This window comes from Schistocerca gregaria, chromosome 4, assembly GCF_023897955.1.
Source record: "Schistocerca gregaria isolate iqSchGreg1 chromosome 4, iqSchGreg1.2, whole genome shotgun sequence".
Lineage (NCBI taxonomy): Eukaryota > Metazoa > Arthropoda > Insecta > Orthoptera > Acrididae > Schistocerca > Schistocerca gregaria.
Genome location: NC_064923.1, coordinates 312,887,932 through 312,915,161, shown reverse-complemented (window position 1 = coordinate 312,915,161; position 27,230 = coordinate 312,887,932). Strand labels below are relative to the sequence as shown.

At 42.7% G+C, this 27,230-nt stretch overlaps 1 protein-coding gene across 1 annotated transcript in view; it reads right to left on the bottom strand.

Annotated features, from left to right (window-relative positions):
- Window positions 1-744: 744 nt before the first annotated feature.
- Window positions 745-27,230, bottom strand: part of LOC126267972 (odorant receptor 43a-like) — a 62,557-nt gene continuing 36,071 nt past the window's right edge. The window contains exons 4-5 of the mRNA XM_049973320.1: window positions 15,055-15,210; window positions 745-812 (exon numbers count right to left, since the gene is read on the bottom strand). Of these exons, the coding sequence (XP_049829277.1) occupies window positions 756-812; window positions 15,055-15,210 (213 nt within the window). The 3' untranslated portion in view covers window positions 745-755. The remainder of the gene's footprint in view (window positions 813-15,054; window positions 15,211-27,230) is intronic.

Sequence of the window (27,230 nt, the reverse complement as noted above, 5' to 3'; positions counted from 1 at the left end):
TGTAAAATATATGTGATTTGTTTCTTATGTCTTTCATGTAAAGAAGATTTCTGCTGTTGTAATCGAGTACACAACAGCCTGCCGAAGAAGAAGAAGAAGAAGAAGAAGAAGAACGGTGTGAGAAAGGTGAAAGTGAGAACTGGTGGGAGAAAAGAGGTATCATGTGTATGCATAAACAGCTCTGGGAGTGATGAGGTGAGTGGGAGATTTATAACTTAAGATTTTTATTCAATAACCTCACAGAACATTACATATCACCAAATGAATGGAAACAGTAGGAAATATTTCCTATTTAGATGATTTACTTGGATGGGGCATGGACAAACGTTAATGGTTATTGACCGTCACCCGAAATTAATTTGAAGTAACACCGCTGAATGCGAATATCTTGGCATCAGCTGTGATAGATATAGATATACTACTTATTAGTGACTTGTGAAAATTTGTGCAGGACTGGGGCTGATGTCAAGTACTCGCATTCAATTACTTTCATATTATTCATATTATTCAATTGTCTATTTATTCCACTTTCATGCTGTATGCATGATATCTTAGTTTTTATTAAAGTGTCCAGCGCTATTTCTGACTGTTTCGTTGAGACTGATGAAGTAGCCATACATCTGTACTTTTCGATAGCTAGTAGATAAGTCCAAGGTTCTTTTGTTGACATGTCATAAGCAGCAGGGTGTATCCCTTTACCATCCCGGTGACAAGCAGGGTGCGTGCAGTGATAGCAGATGCCGGATGTTGAGTTTTCAGCGTCCAGTGAAGTTCTGAAGAACTGCATAATAAGAGTAACCAGCGTTCAGCAACTGCAACAATAAAGTCAGTAGTGAGCCGCGTTTTACTCATAAACTGCAATACATGTAGCAGTAGTAGAGGTGAAACAGCAAAATGATTCTAACAACCGATTGGTCAGTCAATTCTTTTTTTTTCTTTTCTTTTTGTTCTGTCGAATGAAGGAACTGAATGTGACTAGTCACCATAGCTACGTAAGCTATACAGATGTTTTCCACTCACACTCTGGATTAGTGATTTTACTTAAAGTTAGACAACAAACTGAAACAAGTCTCTGATATTTAAGTCACCTATATGAATGTTTTGACTCATTGTCCAGACAGGAGTGGTTTCATTCAGAAACTTGTTCTGAGTTTTCGGATAAACTTGAGTTATGATAAGGGTTGCAAACTTTTATAACGAGAAATAACGCGTCATATTAAAAGTGAAAGTAATTCTTAAATGAACTATTTTTAGAAATTCATATACTTACTTACCTAAATACAAAGTTTTCGTACTTCTGGCATTACAGAGTATTTGGCTGGTTGTGAGAGATTAATAACTGATGCTACATTGTAAATTTATAATGTATGTTGAAATAAATCTATAATTTAAATTTATTGAAGATATGTGTCTTTGTTCCCGTCGGTTTGCATCGGCGTACGAAGACGACTGAAAGCTGTACAAAACGCCTTGCAGTTAGCATTGGGAACAATACACCGTAGTGCATTAAAGGTAGGACGTTCCTCGGGGACTGACAGACTCGCTGTCGGCACAGGTCTGATGCTAGCCACCCCTACTGCCGTACTGCCCTACCGCCTTCTCACTTGGATAATCGTGAATTAAATGGATACGTACTAATGACAGAATTTATTAAATATGAAAGGTGGGAATCCTTGCCATCTTTCAGATTTCCCTGAGATTCTACCAACAAACTGAAGTCTGACACCTGCTTTACCTACAACTGTGCCAACGTAAGCGTTCAGTTTAATACTCTACCAAGTGTTACACCCGAGTATTTGCTTGAGCCGACCGTTTTCAGTTGTGACTTGTTGTATCTGTAGTCATGGGTGACTACGTTTCCTCGATTTGTTGCGTGCTCAATTTTAAATTTTTGAACTTTTAAAGCAAGTTGATGATTCTTTAAATGTTTGCTGATCTTTGAAATGTTATCACGATCTCATATTTATGTAGGTTTTTCATTTGCAGATAGCTGTATCATTTGATAGAAATCTGTGGTTTGTACAAGTATTAACAATGTCAGGTCATTAAAATACTAAATGAATGCAAAGGTTCAAAAGTACTGCTGGAAGCTACATCTAAAGTTATTTCTACTACTGTCCATGGCTCTCCGTCCAAGATAGAGCACAGCGTCCCACCTGCTAAGAAATCCTCAGTCCAGTCAGAAATTTCGTGGGTACCCCTGCATGAGCAAATTCATTTAAAAAGTAGAATAATGAAATTCAAGCTGCACAATTGTGATCCCTATCGCCGAAGAAGAAATCCGTGCCTCCTAAGACCAACCCCAATCAAGAAAAGTGTTCGGACCGTTTCGTCACGCCTGCGTGAGAGGGAAGTGCCACGCCAAACTGTGATAGTCAGCTCCCCTCCACTCTCTCTTCTCTTACCGATACATGGCTCTGTGCCACAAATAGTAAGCCAACATTTATTATGTATGGGACTTAACATTCCGCAACTAAATGTGGAGTTGACACGAGCGTGGTCGCCTGCTGCAGCCACCACTTTGTTGCCCTTTATCACATAGCACAGGAGAAAATACATTTTTACAACAGTTAATATACAGGGTGGTCCATTGATAGTGACCGGGCCAAATATCTCACGAAATAAGCGCCATCGAAAAAACGTCAAAGAACGAAACTTGTCTAGCTTGAAGGGAGAAATTAGATGGCACTATGGCCCGCTAGATGGCGCTGACATAGGTCCAAAGGATATCAACTGCGGTTTTTTAAATAGGAACCCCCATTCGCTTTAATATCATCTAGAGGGTTGGATCCCCTCCTTCGAAAGCGTCAGATTGCAAAGCCTGGGCTACTCTCAGGGTGGAATCTCCGCCTTCGAAGATTGTGTCTGTCTGTCTGTCTGCCCGCCGCTTGCTCCTGTCGCTGTTCGTCCGTCCGCCTGCCTGCTCGCTGTCCATCGCCATCGTCGTAACCGCCGCCATCGCCGCCGCCGCCGCCGCCGCTGCTGCTGCCTGCTGTTCGTCCGTCTGTTCTCCGCCGACCTTCGCCGCCGCCGCCGCCGCCTCCGCCGCCGCCTGCTGCACGTCCGTCTGTCCGTCGCCATTCGTCTGCAATGAGTACTCCCACCTCCACTGTCATCTACACCTCCCCCTTCCCCTCTCCCACAGTCACTTCCCGGAGTGCCGCCCCTGGCTTCCCTCCTTACACCTCCCATTCCCTTCCCCCACTGACCCATCCCCCTATCTCCTCCCCTGCTGTATACCCACACCTCTACACCCTTCCTCCAGCCTCCACATCCTCAACAGCTCCCACTACAACCCCCGGTCTCACGTACGCCTCTGCTGCCGCCCCTCAGGTCGCTTCGTCATCTGCATCTCCCGTACGCATCATGTCGCGCCGAGCCACCATCGCCAACACTGAACCGGCTGCTTCTCCTGGCTCCTCCACTACGCCACAGGGATCTGCCACCCACCACCTCCCTCACCTCCCCGTCCCTCTCCCCTCCTCCCAGCCTCCAGTCTCCAAAAAACCCCAAAAGCGCGTCATTACCCCCTCTGCTCCCGCCACTTCCCACAAAAATTCAACACCACCTCCCCCTCCCCCTGCCGTCTCCATGGACACCACCCCTCCTCCTGCCACCCATACCTCGGCCCCCACCCTCCACACGTTTGTCCTGTCAACTCCCAATCCCAAGTTCCTCAACGCTCGTACCCTCCCATGGAGATACGAAAGTACTTACCTGGTGCTCCCAACTCATTCCCTGCAGGGACTCAGTTCTTATCAAGTCCCCGTCCCCATCCTTTCACACAGACCTCCTGCGAAAACTCCCACGAGTTATGTTTGGCCCCCACGCCTCTCTGACACCCTTCCTTTCCGCTTCCACTCCTCGTCAGCCCCAGCCTCCCCGTCACCCCCCCCCCCCCACCCCCACCTACACCACTGTGATCACCAAGCTCAGCCCGGTGATCACAGAGGATGAAGTGTTGGCAGAACTGAACTCCCACCCTGACTTGGAAATCCTCTCTGTCCGCCGTATCCGCAATGCCTCTGGTCCCACCTACCTCATGCAGGTATTCTCTGAATCCGCCCCATCGATTGACCATCTCCTCACCCAGGGTGCCCTGATATACCACCGTCGCCACGCTGTTGAATCCTCCAAATCCCCTCACCAATCCTACCATTGCCAGCAGTGCCTGATGTACAATGACCACTTGACTCCCAACTGCAACCCTCCCGCCCCCTGTCCCCATTGCAAGGCCTCCCACTTTCTTAAGAACTGCCCCAACCTCGCTGCTCCTTCTTCCTGTAATAGCTGCAATGGCCCCCATCCCACCTACTCCCACAAGTGTAAAGCTAAACCCCATCCAGCCACCCCTGTGCTTACAGTCCCTGTTCGTCCCGTCAATCCCCCTGTCCATCCCAACAATTCCGTCCGTTCACCCCCCACGGCCGAGGACATCATCCGGTTCCTTACCATTGTACTCCAAAACATTCACCCTTTTCAGCACCCCCATACCTTCCAACAAATCTCCCTTGCTACTCGCTCTGTATCCACCTGAACACCTTCGCCACTTACTCCCACAACCAAGCCCACTTCACCTTCACCCACCTCGACACCCTAGTTTAAGTCTCTTCCCTTCCCTCTCTTCCCCCCCCCTCCTTCCCGCTATGGCGCGGCACGACTATCGCATCCTCTTCCAGAACATTCGCTCCTTCCGCTCCAACAAAATACCTCCTCATGCACACCCTGTCCCACCACCAGGTCGACGCCTTCCTCTTGAACGAAACCTTTCCCCAGCCCCACCATTCTATCTGCACCTCTCCCTATATCCTCCACCGCACTGACGCTCCTGGTCCTCGTGCGCAGGGTGGAGTCGCGATTGGCCACCTTAAGCATATCCCCGTCCGGCCACAACCTCTCCTCAATGACCCCACTGAACACCTTATCTTTAGCGTCTTATTCCCCTCCCTCACCATTACCTGTGTCACCATCTATGTCCGCTTCACTGCTCCTCTTCCTTATGACTTCATCTCACACATTGACTACACCTTCTCCACCTATTTGATTGCCGCTGACCTCAACATCCATAGCCGTACTCCTGCTGCCCTTTGGCGGTGGCATCAGTTCCTCTCCACAATCCAAAGTGACCTTGTCCCCCTTCCCCAGCACACCCGACCAGAAAGTGACACCACCCTCAATGTCGTCATTGCCTCCGCCAACCTCCTTGGGCGTATCGCTGTCGCTGTCCTTGACCCCACAGGTAGCGATCACCTCCCTGTCCTTCTCACCATAACGTCTGCTCACCGCCCGCACTCTACACCCCCTCACAAGGTCGTCCATGACTATCGCCGTGCCAACTGGGATGCCTACCGGGACTCCATCTCCACCCAGGTCGAAAGCCACCCTCTTACTTATCGCCATCCTGACGACATCATCCACACCTCGCCCTTCCTTCAGAAGGTAATTACTGACGCCGTGGAGGTCCATGTTCCTACTAAAATCATCCACCCACACCGTTCCGCTCTCCCTCTGTGGGCTGTCCTCCTCCTCCGTGAATCCCGCCGCCTCTATCGCTCCTTCCTGCGCACTCATGACAGGGATACACTCCAATACCACCGGCAAATACAGCGACACGTACGGAATCTTGTTACAGCAACGTAATGCCGAGACTGGCGCCAGACCTGCACATGACTCAACGCCACCCTCCCTATCAACACCTCCAAGTACTGGTCTGCCTTCCATCATCTTACTTGTTCCCCCACTACCTCCTTCTCCATAACGATCGTGCCCTTCCTGACAACCTCAGTAAGGCCAACCACTTCAGAGGTCTTCTCCATCCCCGATGATCCCCTCTTTGATTATTCTCTTTTCCCCACCATCATGGAATGTGCCGATACCTCATTCGCTCCACTTGCTCCTAGTCTCCAGTACTTGGGGCAGTTGCCCCCCTCTGACATAAACACTCCCATCACGGCATAAGACATTAAACTTATCCTCCAGTCCAAACACAACACGGCCCCTGGTTATGACTGTGTCAGCTACCATCACCTTCGAGAAAGCCCCTATTCCTTCCTGACTGTCCTCGCCCATCTTTATAATGTCATCCTCTCTACTGGCTTCTACCCTGACGTGTGGAAGACCTCCCGCGTCCTCTTATTTCTCAAACCCAACAAACCCCCTTCTGCTTTATCTTCCTACCATCCCATCTGCCTCACCTACGTCTTCAGTAAGGTCTTTGAATCCATCCTCTCCCACTGTATCCATCAGCACCTTGCTCAACACCACCTCCTTCCCCTTACCCAGTGCGGATTCCGATCCTCCTTCTCTGCTGAAGACCAACTCCTCAACCTTGTTCACCTTCTGTCCCTCCATCTCAACTCCCGTCGCTCTTCCATTTTTGTCTCCCTTGACCTCCAAAATGCCTATGACCATATATGGCTTCCCGGTCTCCTCTTCAAACTCCAAACCTACGCCCTGCCTATCAATTTTGTCCGTCTGGTCACTTCCTTCCTCTCGCACCGTTCTTTCTATGTCACCCTCTACAAAACCAACTCCCGTATCTTTTATCCACAGCTGGCGTCCCTCAGGGTTCGGTCCTCTCTCCTCTCCTTTATCTCTTGTATACAGCTGATATGCCCAAGCCACCCCCACTGATCCACCTTCTCCAGTATGCTGATGACACCGCCTTCCTGGCTCTCTATCCTACCCTTCAACGGTCTCAACGTACCCTCCAAACCCACCTTAACCAGTTCTGCACTTGGTGTAACCAGTGGTTCCTCCTTCTCAAACCCTCCAAAACCCAGGCAATCATCATAGGCCGCACCACTCGCTCCTTTTGCCTCCATGATTTCTACTCACCCTTTATGGTCGTCCTATCCAGCTCACCCCCACACTGAAATACCTTGGCCTCACCCTCGACCGACAGCTCACCTGGACCCCTCACCTCCAGACCATCCAGCAGAAAGCCCATTCCGACCTCTGCCTTCTGAAACTCCTGTCTGGCCGGACATGAGGATTGCATCCTTCTACCACCCTCCACACCTACAAATCCCTCATCCGTCCTATCCTATGTTATGCCAGCATTGCCGGGATCTCCGCCCCCACCCGCTTTTACAAGGCCCTCCAAATCCTTGAACGCCATGCGCTACACCTTGCCCTCCGCATCTGCCTTCCTTCCCCCACACGGCTCCTGTATGAACTGATCCCCTTCCTTCACCTCCTCCTGTTTCTCCAAGATCTCCACATCCTTTACATTGTCCACAGGCTTGATCCCCCCCACCCTCTGGTTTCCTCCTTCCTCTCCACCCCTGTCCATGGCCGCGCCTCTATCGCTGTATCCCTCCCTCTCTCCACCTCCACACCCTCCATCTCCTTCATCAGGGCAATTTCCAACGCCTCCCCCTCCCGGATGACGAACTTCACGATGACATCTACCCTTCCTTCCAACTGGCCTTGTTTCCCCCCCCCCCCCTCCCCAGTGCCCCCTTTTTCCTCTTCCCTCCTTCTCCCAGAGCGGATTTTCCTCCATCCCCCCTGCACCCCATACTTGCCTCTTTCCTTCCCACATCCCTCCCTACCTGGCCCTCTTCAGTGCGCCCCCTGCTCATCTCCCCCATATCTTCCCCTACCTCCCTTCTTCAGGTCTCCCTCATCTCCTAGCGCCTGGCAGATCCTGTGTTTTGATCATCATCAGTGTGCCACATCAGTGTTGTGTTTAGTGCTGTTTCTCCTGTGCGTCAATAGGTGTAATTTTAATTGTGCACTGCCTTGAGGTTCGCCGTCAGTATTACATTATGTGCTACGCCATCCGTCGATACTTTTATGCTCCAGTCATACTGTGCCTTGTGTTCTTTTCATCGTCGCAGTGTGTGGCTTTTTGTGTGTGCTACTTTTAAAGAGTTTTTTAATCTCCTTTTTACAGTCACCCCGTTTTTTGTCTATTGTCTTCCATGATGTTCCCCCTTTTTTATATCTATGTTCACCATATTCTCTCCTTTGTTATTTTTAAATGTCTTCTATTGTTTGTTCTATGTCTTTCGGCTGAAGAGCAGCGCATATGCTGCTGCCAGCCCGCCCCGATGGGGAACTGAAATACAATAAAGAAAAAAAAACGCTTTGTGATAGATGGCGCTGTATTGGTCATAAACGTATAAGTACGTGGTATCACGTAACATTCTGCCAGTGCGGACGGTATTTGCTTCGTGATACACTACCCGTGTTAAAATAGACTGTTTACCAATTGCGGAAAAGGTCTATATCGTGTTGATGTATGGCTATTGTGATCAAAATGTCCAACGGACGTGTGATATGTATGCTGCTCGGTATACTGGACGACATAATCCAAGTGTCCGGACCGTTCGCCGGATAGTTACGTTATTTAAGGAAACACGAAGTGTTCAGACACATGTGAAACGTCAACCACGACCTGCAACAAATGATGATGCCCAAATAGGTCTTTTACCTGCTGTCGCGGCTAATCCGCACATCAGTAGCAGATAAAATGCAGAAGCCTCGGGAATCCCAAAAACGTCGGTGTTGAGAATGCTACATCAACATCGATTGCACCCGTACCATATTTCTATGCACCAGGAATTGCATGGCGACGAGTCTGAACGTCGTGTACAGTTCTGCCACTGGGAACAAGAGAAATTACGGGACGATGACAGATTTTTTTTCAAGCGTTCTATTTAGCGACGAAGCGTCATTCACCAACAGCGGTAACGTAAACCGGCATAATATGCACTATTTGGCAACGGTAAATGCAGGATGGCTGCGACAATTGGAACATGAGCGACCTTGGAGGGTTAATGTATGGTGAGGCATAATGGGAGGAAGGATGAGTGGCCTCCATTTTATCGTTGGCAACCGAAATGTTGTATTGTATGCTGATTCCTTACGTAATGTTCTACCGATGTTACTACAAGATGTTTTACTGCATGACAGAATGGCGATGTACCTCCAAGAGTATGGATGTCCGGCACATAACTCGCGTGCGGTTGAAGCGGTATTGAACAGCATATTTAGTGACAGGTGGATTGGTCGTTGAAGCACTATAACATGGCCCTCACGTTCACCGGATGTGACGTCCCCGGATTTCTTTCTGTGGGGAAAGTTAAATGATATTTGCTATCGTGATCCACCGACAACGCCTGACAACATGCGTCAGTGCATTGTCAATGCATATGCGAACATTACGGAAGGCGAACTACTCGCTGTTGAGAGGATTGTCGTTACACGTATTTCCAAATGCATTGAGGTTGACGGACTTGATTTTGAGCATTTATTGAATTAATGTGGTACTTACAGGTAATCACACTGTAACAGCATGCGTTCTCAGAAATGCTAAGTTCATAAATGTAGATGTATCACATTGGAACAACAAAAATAAAATGTTCAAACGTACCTACGTTCTGTATTTTAATTTAAAAAACCTACCTGTTACCAACTGTTCGTCTAAAATTGTGAGCCATATGTTTGTGACTACTACAGCGCCATCTATCACAAAGCGAAAAAAGTGGTCCACCTAAAACATTCATATTTCTTTACGTAATACATGAATATGTAATAAAAATGGGGGTTCCTATTAATAAAAACGCAGTTGATATCCGTTTGACCTATGTTAGTGCCATCTAGCGGGCCAACCACAGCGCCATCTGATTTCTCCCTTCAAACTAGACAAGTTTCGTTCTTTGTAGTTTTTTCGTTTGACGCTTATTTCGTGAGAAATTTGGCCCGGCCACGATCAATGGACCACCCTGTATAGGGGTTGGATAAAAATATGGAAACATCAAAAACACAACACATTACGACGCCCAACACGGTGTAGGAGATCCGTTGGCATTGGAAGCAGCTTACAGTCGTCTGGAATGGATAGATACAGGTCCTGTATGGATTTGACGGTAGTCTTATAAATTTCTTCCCTCAAAATTTTACAAGGTCAGGACACTGCGATGGAGATGGACAGCGGTCAGGCACCCTCCTCTCCAAAATAGACATAAAGGCTCGATTGTACTGAGGCCTGGTAACTGCGGGGGTCTGGGGATATGTGACATTTCATCGTTGTGCTCATGTAGCCAGTCCTGGACAATTCAAACTGTTTGAAGGGGGGTCCCGTCAGCTTGAAACACAGTGTCAACATCTGGATGCAAATATTGTACAATGGGAATCACTTCATCAGCCAAAATAGTCACATAGTCGTCGGCAGAAATGCGAACTTGCAGAGTAGCCATGGGTCCCATCGAATACCACGATATGGCTGCCCAAATCATAACCGAACCACCATCATATTTCATTCTTAGGAGGTGATCTCGACTAGAAGTTGCAAGCAGTGTGAAACAATACTCATCCAACCAAATTATATTCTTCCATTGCTCCATAGTTCAGGCTTTATGGCTTCTGTACTACATTTTCCTGTTATGCGCACTTGCATCACTGATGTGTTGTTGATTTGGAATTGCGAGTCACCCTTCAACTCCAGCTTATGGAGCTCCATATGTGTTGTCTGGCGCTGACAGGGCTTACGAGTGCGCCATTCAGTTCCGCAGTGACTTTAGCACGTGTCGTTGTCTTATTATTCGTCATAGTCCTCTTCAATGATCGTCTGCCACGATCACTCAACAAACAGTTTCGTTCGCGATTTGACTTAGTGGATGCCGTTTTATTGCTTTGCCTGTACATGGTATAAATGTTCGAACTGGTGTCTCATGAAACACCAAGAACTTCGGCTCCCTTAGTTACGGAAGTACCCTTTGTACTGTGGAGTGTCAGCTGTGACGCTTTTCATACCTCTATGATGCTGAAGTTCGATCTCTGGTGATCAGAGACGGGAAGCATTCTATACGGTCATGCAACTTAATTAAAGGAGATGATAATGACACCAATGGAAATGTCTTACTGAATCTTAATTAACAGGCGTAGCGCAATCAAATATGAAAACATGGGTACCATACTACGCACATACACATATTAACGGTGGAGGGGATCATTTAATCTATAACGGAAATAAGTGGTCATTGTAACAGTCACGCTTATTTTCGAAAAGCAAAACACATGAGGTGAGATAAACAATTGAACATTTAATACCTGGATAAAGGATTCAGATAATGGACTCTACCCTAGACAGAGGTGCATGAACGAGATAAGTGCAAAGTTATGCTGATAACAGACGAATACCACCAGTGGCTGTAAGTATTGTTAGTAAATTACAGACAGAACACGGGAAATTAGTTGAAGGTCAATGAAATCGCCAAAACGCCTATTGAAAGAATACTAGCTGGCTGCGAAAAATTAAAACGGAATAATTAGCCCATAAAGAGAGAGAACTAATATTGTATCCCTACGGAATTTGCGATCGAAAAGATGGTCCATTTTACCACCTCATAGTGTAATGTAGAAAGTAATGGCGACGTCGGCTGGAGACTGAGTTCAGTTCTGTCTTTATACTGCGTTCTCAAGAGGAAACATTCGTGTGTTTAATTACAAGGCTCCCCTCATCATATGTCCAGCAACAGGTTTGCATCTACTGTTACCTAGAAGTCTAACATGAAGTTATTACCTTCAAAACTCCTAACATGGAGAGTGCTCTGGGAAGCAACATCGCTTGAGATTCCTTATCTTGCTAAAAGGCTGTGTTTTTTCACCAGAAAAAACATATGTGAAAACTTATCCCAGGAACTGCTGCAGGATTTTGATAAAGGTTTCACTAACAGATAGACTGGTTCACAGGGAAGGTTTATGTACATGTCAGATGTAATGCTCCGAGAGTATTGGATCGGGGACGTGAATGATCGTGAATGCTGGTCTGTCTACCTGAGGCTGCGACTTTACGTCCGACTCTAAAGATTTTATGGTGTATGGTTCCTCTTAAAAGGACTGTGTAGCTGGTGGGCTCCCAACTGTGGCGTCCACAGAAGGAAAGAATCACTAGAGGTCCCGAATATTGACTGCAGTTATTATGCAGCGCTCGATGACTGACTAATTGTTCATGGGAAAAGAGCATAAAAGTGATCTGAAATGTGTCGGGAAACAGTCTGAGAGGAAACTGGACACCTACGGTATGAGCTCCAACAATCTGCCCAATTTCGAATTCAGTTAGCTTCAGAATGATGCACTCACAACTACCCAAAACTCTGACTGGTCGCTAATGACACTTTCAACATAAGGAGAACATTGTACAGGTGCTTCTCGCGCTCAAATACTACAGCATAACCTACAGGCTATGAAACCACCTGTATGTATGTTCAAACATGTATTTCTCGCGGTGTTTCGATGTTTCTGTCCAACCTCTGCATATACGAATACTTCCCACTAGGTGCTTGAAATAAGTTTCTTCGACACGTGTCTGAAGTTTCAAACAATTCAGACAGATGAAAGTGACGTAGTGAACAATCAAACGGTGTCTGCAATACACTAGTTAAAGCCGGTGTGATGTTGTTGAATTCGTGGTTGTGGAAAAATAAACAGCGGCGAACATCCACAAACGTTACTGTGCAGTGTATGGTAATGATGTAATTGATAGGACTACTTTTGGGCGGTGAGTAAACAGAGTTTAAGCGTCAGCAACGGCAGCAACGGCAACAACTGACATCCCTGATCGGCCACTTTCGGAGCGTCATAGCACAGCTACTGCTCCCGACACAGTGAACTGCTCGGATACCATTATTCGCGCCGACTAGCGCCTCATAATTCGACAGTTTGCTATCGGTAAAAATTGAATTTACATGTGCATTGACTGAGGCTTATGGTTATTCAAAGGTGTGTTCAAATGCGTTCTACGAAGGCTCACAACAGACCACAAGATTCATTTCACGTGAATTGTAGGAGCTTTTTGAGACGAATCGAGAAGCCTTTCTGTCATTGATCGTTATAGGTGGCGAAACCTGTGTACCTCGCACTGAGCTATAAACAAAACGGCAGTCAATGGCGTGGCATTATGGCGGAGCGTTATTTGTTGATCGATCTCTGTACTTTCACAAAAAACTTCATAAAACTATTTATTTTTTGTTAATATACGTCTCATTTCATTTCATATTTCTCTCAGATTTTTGTCAGTACGGCTTTCATTAGGCTAGTGCGCAAGTTCGTAGCGTTTTCCGTAAGTTTAATAAAGACAACAGATACATATAACAGAGACTTCACATCGATAATACATTGTCATTAACCACTTTCAACAGGGTGCCGACGATGGAGTAACTTTTCGATGCCGTTACTGTAGAAATTACGTGGTGCTGAGGCGAAAAGCTTGTTAAACCATGTTCGGATTGCCTTTTCATCCGGGAAGAAAGTTCCTTGAAGGTTGTTCGATAGACACTGGAAAAGGTGAAAATCTGAGGGTGCACGATGAGGCGAATAACGTAGGTGCGGAATGAATTCCCTACCCAACTCCTGTATCGTTGTATTTTTTGCCAGTCTAGGAGAGAGGCACGGGGATTATCATGGGATAGCGTCACTTCCCGGTCGTTGTCCTCGGATAGTGTCTGCAAGACGTCTCAGTTGTTGACAATAAATGTCAGTAGTGGGGGTTACGCCTCAGAGAAGAAATCTGTAGTACACCACACTGTTGTTGTTACACCAACTGCATAACATTATCTTTTTTGGATGCGACTAGGTTTTTGGACGGGAAGTTGCTGCTTTGTTTGGGCTCAAACCTTCTTTTCCTTATGTTAGCATACACACACCATTCGTCGTCACCAGTAACGGTGAAGGATAGGATTGGTCGGTGTTATTCATGACCCAATTGACGACGAGCAAGCAGAGATACATATTTGGCTGCCTGCTGATTTTTGTGATATTGGCTCAGAGCATGCAGTACCTATAAACCCAATTTTTGAACCTTCCCCATTACACGCAAATGTCGCACAATGGTGGAACGATTAAAGTTCATCACATTTGTCAGTTATCGAGTACACTGACATGCGTTATTGCGGATTAATGCAATTAATCGAACTTCGTTAAAGCGTGAAGCTCTTCCTGAACTTGAAGAGTCACTGATGTCAAAAAGATGTTCCTTAAAACGAGAAAAAATTTCTTGCCGTGCTCTGCCCAGTGTCATTATTCCCATACATGGCATATATGTTTTTGGCTGCTTTCAGTGCTGTCACCCCCCCCCCCTACTGTACGCAAACAGAAGAATATATCGGAAATGTCCCAATTTCTCCACTTGGCACTCCATTTTTTTGCGCCCAAGCTCCTGTCGCAATCTCCAAACGACAAAATGATAATACATAAACAGTAACAGTGAACTACAAATAAAAATTGACAGTCGATAAATAAATCCAAAGCAACCGGAATACCAACATGGAAAACAAAAACGCTACGAACTTGTGTACTAACCTGTTGTTGTTGTGGTGTTCAGTCCTGAGACTGGTTTGATGCAGCTCTCCATGCTACTCTATCCTGTGCAAGCTTCTTCATCTCCCAGTACCTACTGCAACCTACATCCTTCTGAATCTGCTTAGTGTATTCATCTCTTGGCCTCCCTCTAAGATTTATACCCTCGACGCTGCCCTCCAATACTAAACTGGTGATCCCTTGATGCCTCAGAACATGTCCTACCAACCGATCCCTTCTTCTAGTCAAGTTGTGCCACAAATTTCTCTTCTCCCCAATTCTATTCAATACCTTCTCATTAGTTACGTGATCTACCCATCTAATCTTCAGCATTCTTCTGTAGCACCACATTTGTAAAGCATCTATTCTCTTCTTGATGTACTAACCTAATATATCCTTTTTTCTGCCATTGCCAGGTACAAAGGGAGGAATAACCTAATATATCCACTAACCTAATATATCCACTTTTTTCTGCCATTGCCAAGTACAAAAGGAGAAGTAATGATAAATAGTGGCCACGAATTTTGAAAGGATCATGTACTGACTTTACGTTGTTTTCCCGAATACTCGAATTGCTCCTTTGAAAGAACGATTCTGTGTTACCTGCCGAGCCCTTGTCCAGGTGAGCTATTGGTCCGTCTCTAAGGACCACACTGCCGTCAAGGCACGGCATCATGACGAAACAGAACAGAGAATTAATGCTGTGACGTCCAAAACAAACAGTGCCAACAGTAATTAAACCCTTACCGAAAGGAAGGTGGCCCTCTGTATGGGGTAGATGCCGCCGGCGGTGAGTCTGAGCGCCCTCTGCGCCCTCACCATGACCAGCAGCGAGGCTTTCCGGAATCTGGCGTCGGCGTCAGGCCAGCCACAGCTGTATGCAGCCAGAGACACCAGCTCACCCTACAACCGCGAAGCCGTTTCGTCACTCACAGCTGAAAAAGCTCCACTTTTGTTTCTACCTAAATAGAAGTTATTTCTTCAAAGTTACATGGTTCTCAAATGTAAGCACCATGCACATTAACACTCCAAACAAGTTATCTTGAGAAATCATCTATAGAGCGACTTAGTGACTATTAGTGGTACTTTCTCAGTGACATGTTCACGTGTTATTAAAATATTATGGATTTTAGTCATAAGAATAACGGTGAAACAGGTAGTCCAGTATCTTAAAGAGTTCAGATCATTCGTAAACACAACCACTAATAAAAAAATAAATGATCACAATCACAATTTAATGTAATTCTCGAGTAGGGTTGGGTTGTTTGCGGGAGGAGAAAAGACAGCGAAGTCGTCGGTCCCGTCTGAGTAGGGAAGGATGGGAAAGGAAGTCGGCCGTGCCCTTTCAAAGGAACCATCCCGGCATTTGCCTGGAGGGATTTAGGAAAATCGCGGGAAACCTAAATCAGGATGGCCGGACGCGGGATTGAACCTTCGTCCTCCCGAATGCGCGTAATTCTCAAAGTTTATGATAAAATATAATTGAAGTTTCATGAAGCGTTAATTAGCAATCTGTCACAGTTGCAGTTCATATTGTAAGAGGTCCATCACTAAGTGCTAGCACAGTTGAACAGATGTAATTTCGATGGATGGAAATGTTTCAAAAAAACTCACAGGCTGCCTGCGTTATGTAAGCTATAAGAGAATCTTAAGACCAGAGAGCAGTGTTGTATGCACTAAGAGCAATGTCAGTAGGACTAAGTAGTAGCTAGCAGTCGTATGTATGGAGTTGGCTGGGCCGGTCGTGGGGAGCGATGGCCGTGCCAGAGCGATGTAATGTAAGGTAAAAGCAGCCGCGCGCATATGTAGTTTGTTACAACAAAATTTGTACTAGAGTTTTATGAAGTCCCATGTAAATGATTTAAAAAATCTTTTAATGATAATCGTTTTTATAAAATTAACTTTTTGACAATCATTCATCTGAATTTAAAGAATTTATGAATTTATGCAATCCATAGTCATCCCGATTATCGTAAAGAAAAAACAGTAGTTTCCTTTTATACATGACAAATCTAGCGGCTAGCATTGCACTGGCCTGTCCCAGAAAAATTTCGTACAGGGGCAGATATATACGCGTTATCCGGCGACTTCATTGAGGTAAGAATTTTCAATTTATTCAGAATGATCTTTCAGGGCCATGACGCAGCACTGCTGACGTCCAAAATTTACCAATTTAAATTCACAGCCAATTATTGAAAGGTTGTAAGTGAGCCACAATTTTATTGAGAGATTAGTCACATTTTATTATGGGTAGATTTCGGAATTTATCTGTTGGGAGGTTACACTGAATGTAAATGTTATACATTTTTTTTTGTTGGGACGTTACAATATATTTGGCGACTAATTTCGAACCAGCTGGTTCATTCTCATACCTGACCTACTGAGGTTGCAGTGAATGCGCCCGATCTTAATAGCAAATGACAATAAATGCTTTATAAAATATTCGCAGATAAATCTCACAATCAATGTGTGCCTCCAAGCAACGCAGAATGGAAGTGGAGTCCCTTGCTTAGGGGCACATGTTGATTCTGACAGTCATCTGCGAACATCTTATAAAGCACGTATTGCCATCTTGATGTTTGTTATTACGATCAGGAACTTTTAGTGCAGCTTCAGTAGGCCAGGGTTGAGAATGGACCAAGGTGTAAAAACCAGTTGTCAAACGTATGTACTATGACTGTGACACACTGTTAATAAACGCTTCATGAAGGATTAAAAAGGTTGCTGCTCCCGTTCAATAAAATTTTCAAACTAAAAAATAACTGAAGTCTGCTTCTACTTTTCCCACAACTGGTCTTGCCACCATTATTTATTCTCCCGATAGCACTTAGTCAATTTAATATGATTTATTTAATTTATTAAGCATTAAACATGAGAATGTTACCATCTTGTTTTAAAACTGGTTAATATTTTCACACGTTAATATGTGAACTGGGATCGAAATGCTCGTTTCTAACTCACTTGGTAAATTACTGTAGTCTCTAATAACCAAATGAAATACTGTATTGGCTTTGGACTCGAGTAATATTTTTGAAGGACGGTAGTTTCACCTTTGTTAACTTTATATAAAAATGTCACCATAATTGTTTATGTACGGTATCCACTAATATTATATGATAACTATTATCGAAAATTAGTTCAGCTAAAACAGTAGTTTGTTCAGTGGTAGTTTTTGTTATCATTTCCACCTGTTTTTCACGAAACTTTCAAATTTCAGGCAGAATTATAATTTGTCGTCTTGGCAATTCTTTAGTTTATCACTATCGCTTGCTTCTGCTCCGTGTGTGCCAAATCTCAAGTGATTGTTCCAGCAGCATTTGATGTTGTATCGAGCTCTGCGGTCTACTAGAAAATATCGAGATCGTTCGAACGCGAGTATCGTTTACACGGCCCTCTGCATCAGTCTGCATCAAATCTTTCAACTAGACCACATTTCCCTTACCTGCCCCATTAATCATACCAAGCAAATATAACGTACAGTTTTACGTGGAAACTGAATCACGTGTCGTTTTTTGTCGAATCTTCATACCAGTGTTACGTCATGCCTAGTTTAAAGGCACACTGAACCTCTAGGAAAATCGTTGCGCCATTTAGTGCTTTAAAATGCTATCCTGTCCTGCCTATAACTGGTATATTGTTGAATAAGAGACGTCATAGAATACAATCACAATTCTATTGCTGGATACCAGACATAGCATTTGCATCATCAGAATGGGAAGAAATTACATGTGGTGTCCCACAAGGATCCATCTTAGGGTCATTGCTTTTTCTTGTGTACATTAATGATCTCTCAGCAGTTACACTGAAAGAAGCAGAGTTCGTTTTGTTTGCAGATGCCACAAGTATTGCAATGAATAGTATGTCGACTGTAGTTCTAGAAAGATCTGCTAATGACATTTTCATGGATATTAATAAATGGTTTAAAGCCAACTCACTGACATTAAACTTCGAAAAGACTCACTATATGCAATTCAGAACATGTAAAAGGTTTTCACCCAGCATGTGCATAAAATATGAAGAAGAGCAGATAGAAGAGGCTGACAGTCTTAAATTCCTGGGATTACAAATTGATAATAAATTCAGTTGGGAGGAGCACACCCCAGAACTGGAGAAATGCCTTAACAAATTTGTATTTGCTATTCGAGTGTTAGCAGACATAGGCGACATAAAAATGAAAAAGCTTGCATACTTTGCCTACTTTCATTCCATAATGTTATATGGTATAATATTTTGGGGTGACTCTTCAGGTCAAACAAAAGTTTTCAGAGTCCAAAAGCGTGTAATACGTATTATTTGTGGAGTAAATTCATGGACGTCCTGTAGAAACCTCTTCAAAGAACTAGGTATACTAACTACTGCCTCTCAGTGTATTTACTCCTTAATGAAATTTATCCTAAATAATATATCTCTTTTTCCAACAAACAGCTCAGTTCATACATACAATACCAGGAACAAAAATGATCTGCACAAGGACTTAAAAGCACTTACTTTAGTTCAAAAAGGAGTCCACTACTCAGGAACACATATCTTCAATAATTTGCCAGCAAACATAAAAAATTTAGTTACAAATAAAGATCAGTTTAAAAGGAGCCTGAAAGACTTACCAGTGGCCAACTCCTTCTACTACATTGACGAATTTGTTAATAGAAACAAATGATGTATTGTATATGCTCATACTATTAGTATTGTTATTTCAGCTTAAAAAAAAGATGTATTGTATATACTCATACTATCAGTATTGTTATTTCAGCTTAAAAAATTGACATGTTCTACATCCACGAGGATCTCCTCAGCACGGATCTATGGAACGAAAAACTAATCTAATCCAATCTATTAAGATTAATCGCAGGACACGGGTGTTAGAACTATTTCGTTAACTCTGTACGTTGGGAAAGTCAATAGTTGTAAATAATTGATTCTTGCAGTTGTAGTTACTGTTGCTCATTTTGCTGAAAATAAATGGGGTATTATTTCGGCAAGTGGGTGCCTGGATATCGAAAGCGTTTAGGAACAATATGCTAATCTTCTTCTTGGTCTCGAAGTTCAATCATAATTCCTCCTACAAAAATCATCAATGATGCAGAAGCGTCGTATTCTTATAATTATGTAATCACATATAAATGTAACTCCTTTAAAACTAAACAGCAGTTGAAGTCAGTATACCATGTATTTCTCACTTTTAAATAACAACGATACACTTTTTGCACATGGGTACAACAGGGACTAGTGAATGCTGGCTCCTCTCCTCCACAGCCCACAGCCATCTCCCTACGTGAAAGAGTAACATGAACCAAAGATACAAAAGTTTTACAACGATAACTCGTACAATACGATTCATGTCACTATTTGTTCACAGATGACATATAATGTAGAATAATTGACATCGAAGAATGGCTGCATTTTTATTAAATTTGCATAATCAATTAGGCTTGGCAGCAATAAATTGTAATACTTTTTAAATATTCCGTATAATTTACATTGCTTCATAGATACACAAGCACAAATCTTGTGATAGAATTATCAGAATACGCTGTATAATTATCCTCACTTAAAAAATATAGCTGTTACTTGTTAAAGTGACATAACGTGCATCTTTGGTTAAGATGAAAATTCTCTGCTGATAACTGGTTAGTGGAATTACAACTTTCCACTTGTGGTAATCAACGTTCTCAGTAGGAAAACTAAAACACAAAGTAATAGGTTTTCAGAACCCTGCTGTTCTATTCACTTTTACTGTACGAAGGCACTGACCATAGCGATAATAATAATAATAATAAAGGTAGTACACATAGCATCTCTAAAGAAAATTTATTATTTTAATATTCATACAGGGTACACTAGGAACAACAAACGTTTCCACCAAAACGTCAGTCTCAACAACCATCTGTCCGTCTGCCCATATGAAATTCTTTCCTTCTTACTCCCTGCAGTTTGATGACAAGTAGGTGAGTGTGTGTTTTGCATACATGTTTATTACACTTTCCACACACGTGTTTGTTTTATTGTCATTGCTTTAAGGACAGAAGTTAGAACGTGCACGTTTAGAAGAGTTTCTTGTTGTTGCTGATTTGGCCACACCTGCCCTCCTTCAGGGTCCTGGATACTCCTGATCATTCTCGAAGAATCGTCTGTTCTTGGAAAATGCTTCCTTGGTGCAATATGCTCTGCAACCAGTTCCTCCAAAATTTTTCTCCATCTACTCAGTCTTCTTGCCTTCGAGTTAGTAAGGTCAATCGTAATCCAAAGACATATGCATTACAAGCAACAACATCACGAATATTGCAGAAAACTAAAATGGGCCATCTATTGTTTGTTTGTTTGCATTTATATGTACCTGTAAGCCGATCGAGTGTGTCTACAGCCGCTTTGATTGAATCATAATCTAAAACATTATTGGCTTCTTATCAGCACTGTCACTTATTTCCCAACCACGGTGGAGAGTGCTGATTAGTACAACATTCTTATTTCTCTTAGGAACATAACTGACCACCGTAATGCCATTTGTGAAATAAAATTAAGAGCTATGACCCTCCCTTTTGGTCACAATTTGGGGAAGCTCTGGCTTATTTTTACGTATGGTTCATAACATTATCAGTTTCCTTTTCAGGGGTAGGGGTCCCAAATTGTTAAACATTAAAAAAAGCTGTCACAAGTTAATTCTGACCCCACAAATCAGAGGTAAGGTCAGCAATTGCTCGCATTCCCAGATTTCTTTTCTGGCGCTGACCCATTCTCCTTTCCAGTATAAATCTGGGCTTTCAGTACATATGAAGATTTGTTGTCACACAGAGTCCATTGTTTGATGCCATGTTTTGCCGGTTTGCTTGGGATATACTGCTTGAATGGTCTCCAAATGCTACCAGCTGCTCATCGAAGGTCACATTTTTCCCTGGATTATACAGTTTAGGAAGGTTTCTAACCACTTCCCCCAGATACTGCGAATTGCGCCGAATTTATCAGTACATCTTCTTTCTTCTCTTGTGGATGTCTTACGAAATCGCAATACGCACGCGATATTTTACAGAATGTTTCTAGGGAAAACGTTGCTCCAAATATGTGCCGCCTAGTTTCCTTATCCCACAAACATTACGTAGATTTCTCATGCAAACGATGTACATCCGCAAGGAATAGGAGTCCTAAGTAGACGTGAAAAAGAAAATCATCATTGTTTTTCCATTGTTCACCATAAATTCGTTCCCCTTAATATCTGAGATATCTATTATTTCATTCCGAAGCGCTGCAGAAACAAATACTGAAAATGAACTTTTTACGTCACTTATTCTTCTGCTTGATCACCTGGGGTACTCTTGATGACGTTCGAAACAGGTAGGCGGCCGTGTTGTTCTGGTGGTTGGAAGTGCCATTCTGTGATCCCGTTTTTAGAAATATAGGTCTGAACACTACATTGAACAGGCTGTGGACTGTCATCAATGTCATCAAAACACATGCTTTCAGACGCATTATTAGCATGGTCTTCGAACTCGGAAAGTGATCCGTCGCCTGTTGAGCTGTTTACTAATTCTTCCAACTCAGCGTCAGTCAATGATGTAACTGCCATGATGTCACAATTTAGACCGATCACAAACGACAGAGAACACAAACTGAGCAGAAACAATGAGTAATTCGAGCATTTGACAAGTCGTAATGACAAGTCCATTGTTGTAAACGCAGCGCCTTTGTTGACATGTTGAATGTTGAGAATAAGTATGAAGAATAAAAGTCATTGCTACTATAAAATATGAGACTACCAGAAAGTATTTGACTTTAGAGCAATCATATTAATGTCTGGTCATTTTGACCCCAACACTACATGTGTAACTCTTAAGGTTTATGACCAGATGACTTAAAATATTTTAAATTTTTTTAACCACATACTGCCCTAGCATTTTCAGACAAAGTCACCAAATTTCAGTAAGTTATTTTCATATTTAAATAATAAGAAACGAAATTACAAGCATTTCAGGTTATATAGACCCAAACAGAACAGGTCTGAGGTCCATATATATGTATATAATTTCCGCCAGGCTTTTCAATCCATATGTGAAAACTTATCTCAGGAACTGCTGCAGGATTTTGATAAAGGGTTAAACGAAGACAAACATGACACAAAAATACGGGTCTCCAAACATCGTTATAAGAAAACATGCTTTAAGAATGTTACAAAATGTTGTAAAGTCAAAAATGCATCTTGTTGTAAAATTAGTTACAGTCATATCAGCATCTGCCATGCCTCAGAATTAATACACGGAGAGGGGATATACGCTCCCAGAGGTGAAGAATGGGACTGGGGTGGTCGTCGAAAGGTTGTGCACACAAATGGAAACAACTGAAAGCACACTATTAATCGGCCATCCTATTATAAACTGAGGTCTATATATATGTATATAATTTCCTCCAGGCTTTTCCATCCATATTTGAAAACTTATCTCAGGAATTGCTGCAGGATTTTGATCAAGTTTACATTAACAGATAGATTGATTCACAGGGAAGATTTACGTACATAATATGTAAATATTTCCTATTAACTGGTCGAAATATGATGTACCCCGCCGTGTTTTTCTATCTGAATATGAAGGCTAATCTCAGCAACTAAATTAGGGATTTTCATACGGTTTTCACTAACAGACATAATTATTAGAGGAAGGTTTATGTATGTAATTTATTACCGCTCTTCTAGCCCACCACACACAAGTCGTCTGGCCATAGATAATTAATGCTACCCTTACGAAGCCAGGGTGGCTTGCTAATACGAGGGGTGTCCATTAAGTTCCTGTCAATAGCGAAATGGAAACCACAGTTAAATTCCCATAAAGCTTTGTACAGATGTATTGGGCAATGTCTCTAGTATGCCTGTCGATCGCGTCACGTTGCACTTTGGAGTTCTATGCGCACAGGAAGCACGTAAAGACGCTTAGAAAATAGTGTCCCCCGCCAAGTATGGGTGCCCGCCGAGAGATTTCACCTGATTTCGAGCAAATTTCACAGAAGATCTCCAGCGTACATTGTGGTATCAGACTTCTGGAAGAGCGTGTTCCACCGAGATACGGCCTAGCCACAAAGTAGCAATTTATTCAGAATTAATCTGTGACTCTGCAATGAAGAATATTTCGTGGTCTACGCTCTTACTAAATGAATGATCCATTACTGTTTCAGTTACATCGATACCTCTCTTCTACTGCCCATACTTCACACAAGTTCTCATCTTGCTGTAATAGAGGATATGTCTAAGACATAGCTTAGTTGCAGAATAAAGAGCCAAAGTCGCTCTGAAAACAATAGTTAGGATACGGCAAGATATGTAGGTGATCCATGAAGTACTGAAAGTAGGAGAAAGCTACTTGCAGAATAGAACCTTTGAGGCAAACGGGAGACGTACTCAGTGAGAGCGTTATCCGCGAAAGATAACTGGGTCTTTTGTCACAAAGGAAGTTATGAACCTAGCTGCAATAATAAATGGTAATACAAAATGGAATGCGAAAAATCGATTTAAAGTTGCGTTATATGACGACATTAATGCTACCTAAACGATCAGACATTTTGTCAAACCCATCTACGCTTGCCAAGCTGTACAAAGGTGAGTACAAAGCTGTTTGACGTGTTTGTCAACCATTGATCGTGTCTGACGTGTTTGAGAGAAATTTTGATTAAGGAGAAGTTTGGCTAGCTGGTGGGCGTTATTTGTGAAGATGTTTCGCTGCACATGTGTAGTGAAAAACTGTTTTATTACATTTTATCTCATTATATCGTGAGTTCCCACAATCATGGTCAAGTATAAAAACAAAATAGCACTGACAGTTACCAAGATGGTAGATCTCTTTAAAGTCGTTAGACTGTTGTTTATTTACAGTGTTACATTAACACTTACACAATCATGATTACGGCTTCAGAGTGCCATTATCAAGTGTTTTAAGTGTTATAAATTGCCTAAGATGGCATACTGTCATAAATAAACAACAGTCTATTGGCGGTTCTGACTTTAAAAGAAATGTATTATGACTGTGACAATCAGTATGAAAAAATAATTAAAAAATGTTAGAAAATGATAGAGGCATACCATCTTTCCCAGCCATATATTACGCATGAAAAGGGTATGAACAAAATCAGTATTTTACGCATACAGTCGCATACAAGCGGAAGTGTAATGAAATAAAGGAAATCGAAGTTTTTCGGTTTATCCACGGACTATGACAGCTATATGTTTCTACGTTGTGATATTTTAAAGAACTGTCTTAGAGGAACAAGTAGAAGGGAATACATTTTCGCATACTTTTCTTCTCTTTTTCGCTAAACAAGTTATTGGACGCTTCACTGACCATCAGCAGGAAGTTGAAGTAATCATCACGTTCTGAATGTAACATTTCCATTAACACATTTTCACTTGTATATTTCACTATTTTAAACCATTCCCTGAGCCGGCGTCTTGTTTTCTTCTTCTTTAAACACAATTCCAGAATCAGTGTTGTTTTTGTGCTCTTCGGTCAGGAGAGTGGCTTGATGGAACTCTCCATGCTGCTACAAACGCATTGTAGCAATTCCCACTAGGGCCAAAATACACCATACAGCTTCTTCAAAAATAAGGTCAATTGACAAGCTTCCTTCGTACGTGTAAGGGCTTATTTGAGACATCCGTGGCTAGATAAGAGTGAAGGTGACAGACAGGTTTGGTCCTTTAAGAGGGCCTTAATAAGCTTTAAAAATCATTATCCATTTGAAGAAAGTCGATGTAATCATCGGGCTCTGAGGGTAATATTTCCTTTAGCAGATATTCATGAGCGAATCTCTCATTTTCAGTGGTTTTCCGGACCATAGTTTTATTTTCTTCTCTTTTATTCTTTTTTCTACACAGCGACTAAGTCAACGCCAGCACTGGTTTGTCTAGATTTGTTGTCAAAATACCTACGAGGACGGATAGCGTCTGCTTAAAAGTGAGGTTAAACTGGTGAACGTTGTTTGAACGTGTACGGGCTTGCTCGGCAAATCCGTGGCTATGAAAGGGTAATTTTGTCAAACAATTTTGATCATTTACGAGGGCCTTTAGACAACAGCCTTCAGAACACTGGACTCTGCATCGGAGCCATTGCATTTTCTGGCTCCCCACGTACGAGATGCATGACACCGATCTTGGCTGGAGCACGATCCAATTTGCAGATAGCTTCCAGTTCCAATAAATATTTGATTTACAATGTTTCGTACAATTACGAACCACATTTAAAAATTTAAAACGCTGTCATATTTTACTCATTAATAGCAGTAGTACTACGTTAAAAGTTGAACAAAATGGGTCATGTTTGCAGTAGAAACTGGATGTCTTGAGGCAGCGTAACTAACAGAGCACAAATTTCGCACGATACATTCATCCAGTATTTGTGAATGAGAGCAATTAGAGAATTCCAAGAAACTTTACTCATAATTTCAAACTTTTACGAAACTTTTTCTCTCTGTCATCGCTTCTCACTAAAGTATATCTCTTATTACATTTTCACTATTCATACAGTAAAACTGCAGCATCTGGAATGAAGTTTTAATTAATTACTTATTTAGTAGAAGCTCTATTTGCAACTCATTTTGCGGACAGCATCCATATATATGACATAATGTACTTCCAGAATCCTGTCATTGTATGGAATATAGTTTGGGACATATGCCGTTTTATACATAGGAGTTCCTTGCGGTGTGTGGTGCAAAGTATTTCCTGCACTTCCGTCAGTTCCACTTTTTCTTGTTCGATTTGCAAATAGTGCACGGAAAAAACGATGGTCGAACACATGTGAGTCAACTATCAGTCCCTGCCCCAATTGTCGACTCACTACAGGTCTCCATGCATTATGCTACAGTTGGAACAGAATCATCTGCATCACGGAAATTATGATGTGATGCATCAGGTATTTACATACGCCTAGAACTATGTTGTTGTTATGGTCTTCAGTCCAGAGACTAGTTTGATGCAGCTCTCCATGCTACTTTATCCTGTGTAAGCCTATTCATCTTCGAATAACTGTTGCAACCTACATCCGTCTGAGTCTGCCTGATGTATTCATCTCTTGGTCTCCCTTTCTGATTTTTACCCTCCACGCATCCTTCCAATACTAAATTGGTGATCACCTGATGACTCAGAACGTGTCTTACCAATCGATCGCTTCTTCTAGTCACGTTGTGCCACAAATTCCTCAGTTCCTCCTCATTAGATACGTGATCTACCCGTCTAATTTTCAGCATGCGTCTGTAGCATCACATTTCCATAGCTTCTCTGCTTGTCTACCCTAGCGTCCATGTTTCACTTCCATACATGGCTACACTCCATACAAGTACTTTCGGAAAAGACCTCCTAACACTTAAATCTATATTCGAAGTTAACGAATTTCTCTTCTTCAGAAACTCTTTCCTTGCCATAACCAATCTACATTTTATATCGCTCTATTCGACCATCATCAGTTATTTTGCTCCCAAAATAGCAAAACACATTTACTACTTTAAGTGTCTCATTTCCTAAACTAATACCATCAGCATCATATTATTTGATTCGACTACATTCCATTGTCCTCGTTTTGCTTTTGTTGATGTTCATCTTATATCCTCCTTTCAAGAGACTGTCCATTCCGTTCAGCTGGTCTTTCGGATCCTTTGCTGTCTCTGACAGAATTACAGTGACATCGGAAAACCTCAAAGCTTTTATTTCTTCTCCATGGATTTTAATTCCTACTCCTAATTTTTCTTTTGTTTCACTCCCTGTGTTTGACGCCGACGCCTTCAGAATTTGAAAGATAGTATTCTGTTTATTCATTGTCAAAAGCTTTTCTGAGTCTGCAAATGCTAGTAATGTAGGTTTGCTTTTCTTAATCTACCTTGTAAGACAATTCGTAGGGCCGGTATTGTCTCACGTGTTTCAACATTTCTAAGGAGTTGAAACCGATCTTCCACGAGCT